Raw genomic sequence first — 13,080 nt, forward strand, 5'->3', positions numbered from 1 at the left:
TATATTGTGGGGTCACCAGTCCGGTATTTATATATTGTGGGGTCACCAGTCTGGTATATATATATATATATATATATATATATATATATATATATATATATATATATATATATATATATATATATATATATATATATATATTGTGGGGTCACCAGTCCGGTATTTATATATTGTGGGGTCACCAGTGTGGTATTTATATATTGTGGGGTCACCAGTGTGGTATTTATATATTGTGGGGTCACCAGTGTGGTATTTATATATTGTGGGGTCACCAGTGTGGTATTTATATATTGTGGGGTCACCAGTGTGGTATTTATATATTGTGGGGTCACCAGTCCGGTATTTATATAATGAAATCATATCCCCTCTCAGGCGTCTCTTCTCCAGAGAGAATAAGTTCAGAGCTCACAACCTTTCCTCATATCTAATATCCTCCAGACCCTTTATTAGCTTTCTTGCCCTTCTTTGTAGTCGCCCCATTTCCAGTACATCCTTCCTGAGGACTGGTGCCCAGAACTGGACAGTATACTCCAGGTGCGGCCGGACCAGAGTCTTGTAGAGGGGAGAATTATCCTTTTATCTCTGGAGTTGATCCCTTTTTAATGCCAATATTCTGTTTGCTTTGTTAGCAGCAGCTTGGCATTGCTGAGCCCATCATCTATTGGGACCCCCAGGTCCTTCTCCACCCTAGATCCCCCCAGGTTCTCCCCCCCAGGTCCTTCTCCATCCTAGACCCCCCCAGAGGTTCCCCCCCAGGTCCTCCTCCATCCTACATCCCCCCCAGAGGTTCCCCTCCCCCCAGGTCCTTCTCCATCCTAGATCCCCTCCCCCCCAGGTCCTTCTCCATCCTAGATCCCCCCCAGAGGTTCCCCTCCCCCCAGAGGTTCCCCTCCCCCCAGTCTATAGATTGCATTCAGATTTTTGCCACCCAAATGCATTATTTTACATTTTCTACATTGAACCTCATTTGCCATGTAGTTGCCCCTCCCCCCATTCATTTGTTCAGATCTTCTTGCAAGGTTTCCACATCCTGCGGAGAAGTTATTGCCCTGCTTAGCTTAGTATCCTCCGCAAATACAGAGATTGAGCTGTTTCCCCCATCCCCCTCCTCCAGATCATTTATGTACAAATTAAATAGGATTGGTCCCAGCACAGAACCCTGGGGGACCCCACTACCCTCCCCCGACCATTCCGAGTACTCCCCATTTATCACCACCCTCTGAACTCGCCCTTGTAGTCAGTTTTCAATCCATGTACTCACCCCTATGGTCCATGCCAATGCACCTTATTTAGCACAGTAAACGTTTATGGGGAACAAATACTTTAGCAAAATCCAGATACACCACGTCTACAGGCCTTCCTTTATCTAGATGGCAACTCACCTCCTCATAGAAGGTTAGTAGATTGGTTTGGAAAGAACGATTCTTCATGAATCCATGCTTATTACTGCTAATAATACCGTTCTCATTACTAAAATCTTGTATATAGTCCCTTATCATCCCCTCCAAGAGTTTACATACTATTAATGTTGGGCTGACTGGTCTGTAATTCCCAGGGATGGATTTTGGGCCCTTTTTTAAATATTGGTGCTACATTGGCTTTTCTCCAATCAGCTGGTGCCATTCCAGTCAGTAGACTGTTAGTAAAAATTAGGAACAATGGTCTGGCAATTACTCGACTGAGTTCCCTAAGTACCCTCGGGTGCAAGCCATCTGGTCCCGGTGATTTATTAATGTTAAGTTTCCCAAGTCTAATTCTAATTCTGTCCTCTGTCCCCCTGTGGTGTGTCATGAGGATAAACACTGCAGTTTTGGTTACTGAAGCCCCCCAATTCCCTTGTGAAGACTGAGGAGAAGAATAAATTCAATACATTCACCATCCCCCATCCTTTGTAACCAGATGTCCTTCCTCATTCTTTATGGGGCCAAAATGGTCTGCCCTCCCTTTACTGTTTATATACATAAAGAATGTTTTGGGATTTTTTTTTTGCTTTCCCCCATTATGTGTCTTTTGTGTTCTATCTTAGCTGCCCTAATTGTATCCTTACATATCTTGTGGCATTCTTTGTAAAGTCTGAATGCTGATGATGACGATCCCTTAGCCTTGTATTTTTTTTGAAGGCCTTCTCCTTCGCTTTTATATGCATTTTTACATTAGAGTTAAGCCACCCAGGAGTTTTGTTTGCTTTTTTTTTTATTTATTTCCCAATGGGATGCATTGGCTAATGCCCTTATTTAATATGCTATTAACCCATCTATCCTCTGTGTTCTTTGTTTCTAAGATTTTATCCCAATTCATGCCTTCTAGCAAGGTTCGTAGTTTAGGGAAGTTGGCTCTTTTGAAATTCAGTGTCCTTGTGTCATTCACTCTATCCACAATGAAAAAATAAAACATTGAAGAAGGTATGAACTGGTCACACACCACTAGCATCTGAAAATATCCATTTTAGCCGACCTCGCCCTTCCCCCAATACACTATTATTGTTCCACGTACAAAGTCCAGCAGATGAAGATGAAAACATCAAGTAACAAAGACAGTTCCGCGCTCCCTCCTATATCGTAGTGTAACTCCGGCTGTAGTTTGCTATTTTCACCTTTTCAGGAAATATTATTTTGACGTCATTTCCTTTCTCTCGACTCGCTTTCATGTAAAAATCTTTCTTCTTGCGAATTAAGTGCCTGTACTTTGCATTGGCCAACCACGTTTCACATTTAGAGAAGAAGATAATCCCGGTGGTGATGAGGACGATGAGACAAGTGAGGAGGCCGAGGACGATGAAACAGATGATTTGACTTTGGTTGAGGAGAGGGTCATTGTTGTGGATGGTCTCCTTCATGGTGATCTTCAGGACCTCGTGGGCCGGGTGTTGGAACCACTTTTGATGTGGCGGGAAGTTATAGCTGTGCTCATTGGTAGATAAGCTCTTACTTTTTGTAGAAGAAGCACAGGTGGCTCCGGAGTATTCTGATGGACAGGAGCATTGGAACCCATCCAGCTTCTCATAACATGTCCCACCATTGGAACAAGGGTTACTGTTACACCATGAAAGAAGTTCAGAGCAAGAATGACCACCAAAGCCGGCTGGACAATGGCAGCGAAAGCCAGGCCCAATGTCTGTGCAGTTTCCTCCATTAACGCAAGGGTTGGGGCTGCAGTCATCCTTGTCTATTTCACAGTAGTCACCAGCGAAACCATCAAGACACCGACATGAGGCATGGGACGAAAAAACATTGTTGTCCACACATGTCCCTCCATTCCGGCAAGGAGACCTGCAATGGTGATTAAAGAACAATATAAAAATGTGAGGAAGATTGGTCACTTTTGAAACAACTTATTTAGCACATGGCTAAATGCACAGCATGTGGAACACACTTAAATACAAGGAAGCATTTTCTGTACCCCTCTCTGATTTGTTTTTCACTTTCCTACTAGGACCTTTAAGAAGGAATGGGTTACCTCCAGTCATACCTGCCCTTAACTTATCCACAAATATATATGCTCCAATATTGAGACTCTCGTGGCCTCATGGACAGGAGGAAGGGAGTTGAAGGAGACATCAAGCCAAGGAGACTCCGGCCTTGTGGACAGGGGGAAGGGAGTTGGTGGAGCTATCAAGCCAAACAAAACCTGGCCTCATAGACAGGAGGATAAGAAATGGTGAAGCCCTCAAGCCAAGGAAACTCCAGCCTCGTGAACAAGGGGAAGGGAGCTTTCGAAGCCATCCATCAAGCAAAGGGAACGTCAGCCTCATGGACAGGTGAAAGGGAATTGGTAAAGCCATTAAGTCAAGGAACTCTGGCCTCGTGAAAAGGAAGAAGGAACTTGGAAGTGCCATTAAACCATGGAAGCTCTGGCCTCATGGACAGGAGGAAGGGAGCTGGTGGAACCATCAAGCCAAGGAAACCTCAGCCTCATGAGCGGAAGGAAAGGAATTTGTGAAGACGACATCAAGCCAAGGAAACTCCAGCCTTATAGACAGGAAGAATGGAGTTGGGGGAGACATCAAGCCAAGGAAACTCTGGCCTCATTGTCAGGAGGAAGGGAGTTGGTGGAGACATCAAGCCAAGAAACTCTGGCCTCATTGTCAGGAGGAAGGGAGTTGGTGGAGCCATAAAGCCAAGGAAACTTCAGCCTCATGATGGGAGTAAGGGAATTGGTGAAGTCATCAAGCCAAGGAAACTCTGGCCTTATGGACAGGAGGAAGGGAGTTGGTGGAGCCATTAAGCCAAATAAACTTCAGCCTCATGGGCAGGAGGAAGAGAACTGGTGCAGCCATCAAGCCAAGGAACTCTGGCTTCATGGACGGAAGGAAGGGAATTGGTGAAGCCATCAAGCCAAAGGAAACTCTGGCCTCATGAGCAGGAGGAAGAGGGTTGGTGGATCTATCAAGCCAAGGAAGCTCCGTCCTCTTGGACAGGAGTAAGGGAGTTGGTGAAGCCATCAAGCCAAGGAAACTTCAGCCCCATAGACAGGAGTAAGGGAATTGGTGAAGTCATCAAGCCAAAGGAAACTCTGGCCTCATGGGCAGGAGGAAGGGGGTTGGTGGAGCCATCAAGCCAAGGAAACGTCAGCCTCATGGACAGAAGATAGGGAATTGGTGGAGCCATCAGGCCATGCTTCAGTGAAATAGAAATTCTATTCTGGGTTTAGTGACATGTAGCCAAAATGAATGACTGCAACTACTTGAAAGTGGTGGGGGACGGAGTACACTGTGTTTTATGGCCTAACCACGTTATTCTATGGGGCCACATATAATTGGAGTGTGCACCCCTTGGGCATCAAGCCACAAGGAGGAGGGTGGCAAGAAAAGGCAGGCAGGAATAGGGCATTATAAGTCTCATTATGAGGAGACATCATAGATTATTCTAGATAAACTGTTAGATAATTTTCCAGTGGAGCCATAATTATTGTAGAATTTCTGTGATGAGTGAATGGAGGATGAAAAAACACAACTTTGTCGAGATTTCCTCTCGAACTTCCTGTTCCATCTCTGGGGCACAGAAAGTAAAAGGGCAGAGACAGCCAATCATAAACTGGCATTGAACCCATCCTTTATCTAAACTTAAAAAAAGTATAGGCTTTAAATAAATCATACATTTACTATACAATCTCTTATAGTGGTCCATTTAGAAAAAAAAAAAAAAATTGGCCAGCCATGACTAGATTTCTCTGTATCTTGTCAATTGTCAGCACCATCTAGTGGCCACAATGCCGAACTCTCCTGAAATACCTCAATCGGGAAATATACCATGTTATGGCCACTAGATGGCACCGATGATCATAGGAAATAAACCTGTTAAACAAAATTACGGAGAACGTTTGTCACGGCTGGGCGAATGCTTGTGACATTCATCCAGGAAACTTTTTGGCATAGATGTCTGTATTAAATCCCACCGGATCTGACCAAGAGGGGAGTCAAGAAGCCCATTACCCATTTGTGATGCAGGGCCCAATTTTAACCAGACAGTTTTTCCCGGTGAAGCCCGGAGCGCAGAGACAAATATATCCGCCGTCCCCCGTCTCGATGCAGGTGGAGTTGCTGGAGCATGGGTAAGCCGCGCACGGGTGGACGTCTGTGGAGATACAACGCACACTTGCACTCAAAATAAAGAATATTATTGTTCAGTTTGTCTCTGTAATATATCCCCCCCTCCCCCCTCCGTCTTTAGTCAGAACTATTCCTGTTGATCCTGCCAGAAACCCAGCAAGCTTCTAACATCCTTAAGGCTTCATTCACACCATTTTGCGAATGCACCCCAAATCACACCACATTTTTCAGCCTTTGGGTATGCGTTTCTTGGACACATGCATCGATTTCAATAGACTGCCCTGTGTGCGACAAACGCACCAAAGTAGCTTGTGTAGCTTCTAAAGCGCTGAGCTTCACGCGTTTTGGTGCATTTGCCGTGCATTTCTCCGCATGCTGTGTTCGGGGTGCCATTATAACAGGGCAGGGCACGCTGGAAACCTTTTTTCTGCACATTTCAAAAATGAGTGCAATTTTGCATGCATTTACAGAATGGTCAGACGTGAATGGGCTGACATCACATCCTCTGCCACACTAAAATTCCAAGCAGTGGTGTCAGCCCTGCCTGACTCTTCCTTGCTGGACTACAGACATCCTTCCCTTATGTAATTGTACAACCTTTGTAGATACAGTGACTTGAAAAAGTATTCACACCCCATGAAATTCTCCACAAATGGTTCCCCTAGGTTTGCGTTAGGGGTATCAGAGTAAAGGGGGCGCCATACAAATGCCCCTCCCCCCACACTTTTCACATATTTATTTGTATCATTTTCCTTCCACTTCACAATTATGTGACACTTTGTGTTGGTCCATCACATATAATTCCAATAAAATACATTTGTGGTTTTGGTTGTAACAAAATGCGGGGAATTTTGAGGGGTATGAATACTTTCCAGGCACTGTAGGTACTTAAGTAGAAAAGATGTAGCTGGATAGCCGCACTCTGAATTATTAGTCATGAGCACTCCGAATTAGTCATGAGCTATGACTAGGCACCGTGATCGGTGTGAAACATGTCAGCGGCTGTGCAGTTAGTCTGTTTACCAGCCTAGATGCTATGATTTTAATTACATTTTTGAAATAAAGTTGAATAATTCGGAGTGCGGCTATCCAGCTACATCTTTTCTACTTCAGTTCCTGTTGCAAACAGAGCCAGCACCCTGTGGGACTGTGGAGACAGCTGTTTTGGGAGAAGTCATTACCATACAGTGGTAATTCTTTGTATTTACACTGTAGGTACTTAGGTTGGGTAAATTTAGTTGCTAGTTCACTGTAATGAGTGGAGCTGTTTGTGGGTGTTCCGTGTTTCACTGGCTGCAGGAATAACTGCTCCCTCCTGTTTCTCCATAAATATTCTGGAAGATAGTAGGCTAGGAAAGTCAAATCAGCAGCTGAATATTTATGCAGCCCTAGCCAATCCCTGGGAAAAAGTGCCCAGATGGTGGCTGGAAAGGAGCATAAATACTCTGCCATGGGTATAGGGTTGCCACCTGTTCGGGATTCACCCGGACAGTTCGGGTTTTGAATCATGTGTTCGGGTTTCAGGCAGACTGGGCTGTGGCTCCCCAAGTAACCAAGCTAGTCACACTACAGGGGCCTGTCTGCGGGCAGGTTCAGCATCGGGGGGGGGGGGGGCAGGACGATGATGTCAGCAAGAGCAATCTAGCCACACCCACTGTTCTATGCGGCACGCTATGCGCACCACATTACTACTCTACTTGGGGCACCCCTTTGGGTGTCACAGGCCGCTAAATTGTTTGGGTTTGGCTTGAAGGGGAGCAGATGGGTTCTTGTCCTAGAGGAGGAAATTCTGCCCCCCCCCCCGGCAGGCTTGCTATGTGTCTTCTGTTCCTGGAGGTCCCAGCTAGGTTAGCTGAGGGGCCTATTCTGCTGAAAGATGCTGTGGCTGACTGAGGGACCTTCATCTGGGGATCTGGTTCTGGTATCACAGGAGAAGTGTCTGGAAGGAGGTGTCCGACTATCCGAGGACATCTGTGAGTGGAGGAAAAGATCCCCGAGACTCTGAGATGCTCTTATCCCTCATAGAGGAAGCATTGCTCATAGGGCACATTGTTCCGGGTGTTTTCGGGTGTCCTGTCCGGGTGTCCTGTCCGGCTGTCCTGGTAGAGCTCAGTCCACTAACTGCTTTTGCAAGGACTCTCCTCACAATAATAGGAGGAATATTGGTGTCCTCAAGTTGCTAGTAGTGTTACCAGGGTTTCCCACCACAGTCACCCTACTCCTATCCAAGTTCTGCAATAAAGCATCAAACTCCTAGACCAGGGATCCTCAAACTGCGGCCTTCCAGCTGCTGCCAAACTACACATCCCATGAGGCATTGCAAAACTCTGACATTCACAGACATGACTGGGCATGATGGGAATTGTAGTTCCTGAACAACTGGAGGGCCGTAGTTTGAAGACCCATGTCCTAGACTGAGCCAAGGGAGTGGCGCTGTGCCTGGCTGTGGGTACAACTACAAGAAAGGACTCTAGGGACCTTAAATTATGGTCTCATGTGGGACTGAGAGCTACATACTGGAGACGAGGAGAGGGGGGAGGTGTTCTGTGGTCCAGCAGGGGAGAAGCCAGGAAGGGCCGGTACAACAGAAGCCACAATGAGTGTCCGGGATCGACACATTCCGAATGAAAGAAGCATTTTTTATTCCTGGTTCTATGCGGTGTGATGGCCGGCGTTGTTGGGGCCCGGCGTAATCAGCGTCCTTCTTTCATCTTTGTGCGGGATCCTCACATTCTGCTAATTTTTTGAGAAGAGGAAGTGAAACAATTACAGCAATGGGGGAGGGTCAGAAGTAGAAAATAATGGAAGATTTAAAAAAAAGTAAATTTTTATACTATCAGTTTTGCGTGGCAGCGATACGTTTTATACCCAAATTCACAACCAACAAGCCCAGGCTGAGAATTGCACCCCGGGGGTATCAGAAGACAAAGACAAGACAAGACAATTGATTCATATCAGGAAAGACAAGAACATTTCCCGAACTCCGGGGACCAATCCTGACAGCCGGATTATCTCTGGAGAAGAGAGATAATAAGGAACCGTGAAAGTCAATGTATTATCCTGTCTGTACACCGGGGGGAGCTGTTGTCATTCTTTTGTTATAGGATTCGAAGAAATGAAAGGGATTAAAACGATCGCCACATATGCGCCAAACTAAGGGCCCCGTTTACTCCTGAGCTCAGGGCCACAAAACACTCAACAATAAAGGGTAACTCTACTTTTGTGGAAAAAAGAATAGCAAAAAAATAAAATATATCATATCATATATAATCGTTACATAAGTCGGGGGTGTGGGGCAAGAACCCGGAATCACACTGTCTGCATTCAGGGCACTCGCACCCACCGACTCAATGGCTGTGTCTGTGCAGCTTCTCCATCCCAATTCACATGAATGGGACGGCCTGCACACGGATGCATGGAACAATTGTGCATCTCCGGTGAAGGAGGTCCAAGGCGTGGCGGGTCAGTAATGGGGGATTAATTAGCCCCCATGCAGGTGTCTGTCATCCGGGGCCAGCAAGATGGATGAAGATGCCGATGTTGGAAGAAGACCAATTGAAGATGTCTGTGCCGGCCGGTGAAGGTATTAACAGACATTGCATCACTGGAGGGGAGTATAGTGGGCTACAGCTCTATCATTGGGTAATGTTAGTATTCATCAACTACCCTGGCCAGTTCTTCACCTCGGATTGGTAGTGAAGCTATGGTTCAGATCAATAGCAAAGGAACGGCTCGGACCGGTAGCAAGGGTACGGCTCGGGTCGGTAGCGAGGGTGCGGCTCGGGTCGGTAGCGAGGGTGCGGCTCGGGTCGGTAGCGAGGGTGCGGCTCGGACCGGTAGAGAGGGTGCGGCTCGGACCGGTAGCGAGGGTACGGCTCGGGTTCGTAGCGAGGGTAGGGCTCGGACCGGTAGCGAGGGTACGGCTCGGGTTCGTAGCGAGGGTACGGCGCGGGACCGGTGGCGAGGGTACGGCGCGGGACCGGTGGCGAGGGTACGGCGCGGGACCGGTGGCGAGGGTACGGCGCGGGACCGGTGGCGAGGGTACGGCGCGGGACGGTGGCGAGGGTACGGCGCGGGACGGTGGCGAGGGTACGGCTCGGACCGGTGGCGAGGGTACGTCTCGGGACGGTGGCGAGGGTACAGCGAGGGTCGGTGGCGAGGGTACAGCTCAGGCTGGTAGAGAGGGTACGACTAAAGTTGGTAGGAAAGGTAAGATGTGGATCAGCTATAAAAATGTGTTGGGCTGAGTCCAGCAATTCCAATTCTTTCCCTTTACCATTGTGAGCGGCTCCGGGCCGGAGGAGGGGAGTCGGAGGAGGGGAGCCCATTGTCCTCCGAAGAATGAGGAACATTCGATGTCTGCGGAGAACGTGGTGAGAGCTCAGCAGGCGGTAAATCCATTATCTGCGTTTTCTATAAAGTGAGAAATGTGAAGCGGTGCGGTGGAATCGGCCGGGGGTGGGGGAAGTGCAGACATTGGGGTCTAGGGTGGGGGAGGTGCAGACATTGGGGTCTGGGGTGGGGGAGGTGCAGACATTGGGGTCTGAGGTGGGGGAAGTGCAGACATTGGGGTCTGGGGTGGTGGAGGTGCAGACATTGGGGGTGGGGGAGGTGCAGACATTGGGGTCTGGGGTGGGGGAGGTGCAGACATTGGGATCTGGGGTGGGGGAAGTGCAGACATTGGGATCTGGGGTGGGGGAAGTGCAGACATTGTGGTCTGGGGCGGGGGCGGTGCAGACATTGGGGTCTGGGGCGGGGGAAGTGCAGACATTGGGATCTGGGGTGGGAGAGGTGCAGACATTGGGATCTGGGGTGGGGGAGGTGCAGACATTGGGATCTGGGGTGGGGGAGGTGCAGACATTGGGATCTGGGGTGGGGGAGGTGCAGACATTGGGGTCTGGGGCGGGGGAGGTGCAGAGGGGGCATTAGGGGACCAAGAGACCCCACAACTGCCCCCTCCAGATATTCTCGGTACGTTTCTTTGCAGGAAATTTTGAGATTTTATTATCTGAGGCTCTAAATAAAGATAAAGATGTGATGAAGACTTTGTGCTTTTCTCTTCTTTCTATAGAAGACAATGGAGAAGATTTGGGGGTTTCTTTGTGTAAAAAATGAAATAATTGCCCCCCCAGCACTTGAAGGGTTAATGTGCGGAGCTGGGCCAGCGATCACCGATACGTACCGATGTGGCAGCGGCTGCCCACCCATCCGTCCTCACAGATACATTGCCAGGGTTTGGTGCAACCGCCATGAAGACACCCCGAGAACGGGACACACCGATCACAGAACTGCCCCCTCCACCCGGGGCGACACCTACAGAGAGACAGAATGGCGGGGCAAACGATTTCCTTCTCTATACATTTCTTTGTAAAATATTCATTATAACAGCCAATCCCCCTCCCCCATTCACCATTTCATTAAAGCAATCATTTCCAAACTGCGGGCCCTTCCCCCTCTCTTATCTGGCCCTCGGGGCACCAATGATGGGGCAGTATTCCTCCCACTGACACCAATGATGGGGCACTATTCCTCCCACTGACACCAATGATGGGACATTATTCCTCCCACTGATACCAATCATGGGGCACTATTCCTCCCACTGACATCAATGATGGGGCACTATTCCTCCCACTGACACCAATGATGGGGCACTATTCCTCCCACTGACACCAATGATGGGGCACTATTCCCCCCACTGACACCAATGATGGGACATTATTCCTCCCACTGATACCAATCATGGGGCACTATTCCTCCCACTGACATCAATGATGGGGCACTATTCCTCCCACTGACACCAATGATGGGGCACTATTCCTCCCACTGACACCAATGATGGGGCACTATTCCCCCCACTGACACCAATGATGGGACACTATTCCCCCCACTGACACCAATGATGGGGCACTATTCCTCCTCCCTGTGGTGCTAACATTCAATATTTCGGCAGTGTAGGTGTACTTACCTGCATTCCCCGGGACTCTCACAAAACCCGTTTTCAGGGTGACAGCCCGGCCTGCAGACACCTGAAAAATATACAGCAATCAGCATTGTTTCTGAACCACCATTGAGCACCTCACAGATCCCCAGAATACAATTCTACAGATAACAACAATCGATGATTTAATAGACAGCTTAAGTATGACTGAACTATGATTTTTAATGCCTACAGCGCCATCATCCCCAAAAACAATAAATAGAAAAATTGAATGACGGGGCTTTAATGGGTTCATTTAAAAAAAAATTGCTGGACGATTACCACAAGCATTCACCCATTCAAAAGAAATTTCCCCCTCAATTGCTAGGCAGCCTAGACAGTCTTTCAGAGATTCCAGATCCAGAAAGCACTTAATCAGCGACATCGGCATCAGGGGCTTGATAGCTGCTGCTAGCCCAGGACTCAATGATTCTGACAAATGTCAGCCGGTCCACGGAGTCCCTGAACAGACGCGCTTTCTTATCTGTCACAAAACCTCCGGCAGCACTGAACGCCCATTCGGAAAGCACGCTGGATGCAGGGCAGCTCAGCAGTTCAGTTGCATACTGGGTAAGTTCTGGCCAGTGGTCTATTCTCATGACCCAGTAACCCAGCGGATCATCGACTGGAAGCTCTCCATGTCTGTTCCCGCCCCTGGAAAATCTTCCACCATATGATGCAGATGCTGCGGATGGGATGTGGAAAATTACTGCCTCAAACTTTTGTTCGACCCCAACCGACTCCCCAACACTATTAAAGGGATGCACATCCATAGAATGAACTGTCTATACATACTGTGCTCTACAACTGACCACCACATCATGTAAGGTATGCCTCAGATAATCTACAGAGATCGTCCCGTCTCAACGCGTTTAACAGTCAGGACAATTCTTCACTGGTTGCTCTGCATTCTATGAATAGGCTGCCTAAGGCAAAATAAGGTGCGAGGAGGACGCCCAATGAATAGGTGGTCGGGGGAGGTTTTATAATTGGAGCAGCAGAGGGAGGAGTCTAGGAATGAAGCTAAATGCATTGTAATCCTGTCTGGCTCCTCCTCTATAGCAACGTTTGGCTCTGCAGCACCATATTTCTCTGTGTTTTCTGCTTTTTAGAGATCCTGTAAGTACCGAAAAATACCGGATGACCTCCCTGAAAAGCTCATCATTTCCTACTGACAACTGGACTGCTATTACAATAAATGGTGTCAGCCCTGCCAAGTTGTCTTTTGCTAAACTACAGAATACCAACCTATTGGCTAATTATTTTGTAGTTCAAAGATATTGAGGCTGATAGTATTTGATATGACATGGGAGAATGCAGAAGACACTGGACAGCTCTGAATTTTGTACAAGATTAATGGGTATTTTTTGGAGGGGTGGCTGATTTTTGGGTTCCTCTGTTCCGGTTGATAACTCCCCCCCCCCCCCCCCAGGCAATACTGCCCACACCAAGGCTGAAGGAAAGGATCCTTATTTGGACAACACGCCCAGAAGACCAAAAAAACAGCAACGATAATAACAATCGATGGCAAACAGAGGATGATAACAGTTACATG

General features: G+C 47.9%; 1 protein-coding gene across 4 annotated transcripts in view; it reads right to left on the reverse strand.

Annotated features, from left to right (window-relative positions):
• Window positions 1-913: 913 nt before the first annotated feature.
• The window catches only part of DLK1 (delta like non-canonical Notch ligand 1), a 39,280-nt gene continuing 27,113 nt past the window's right edge, over window positions 914-13,080 (reverse strand). For 3 of the 4 annotated variants that reach the window (XM_077466643.1, XM_077466644.1, XM_077466642.1), the window contains 4 exons: window positions 11,514-11,574; window positions 10,731-10,861; window positions 5,432-5,573; window positions 915-3,269 (listed from right to left, as the gene is read on the reverse strand). In XM_077466643.1, the coding sequence (XP_077322769.1) occupies window positions 2,552-3,269; window positions 5,432-5,573; window positions 10,731-10,861; window positions 11,514-11,574 (1,052 nt within the window). In that variant the 3' untranslated portion in view covers window positions 915-2,551. Of the gene's footprint in view, window positions 3,270-5,431; window positions 5,574-10,730; window positions 10,862-11,513; window positions 11,575-13,080 lie in introns of all 4 variants that reach the window. The other variant, XM_077466645.1, reaches the window with a different exon arrangement.

This window comes from Lithobates pipiens, unplaced genomic scaffold (genome assembly GCF_037356315.1).
Source record: "Lithobates pipiens isolate NorthernLeopardFrog02 unplaced genomic scaffold, aLitPip1_a1.2 Scaffold_37, whole genome shotgun sequence".
Lineage (NCBI taxonomy): Eukaryota > Metazoa > Chordata > Amphibia > Anura > Ranidae > Lithobates > Lithobates pipiens.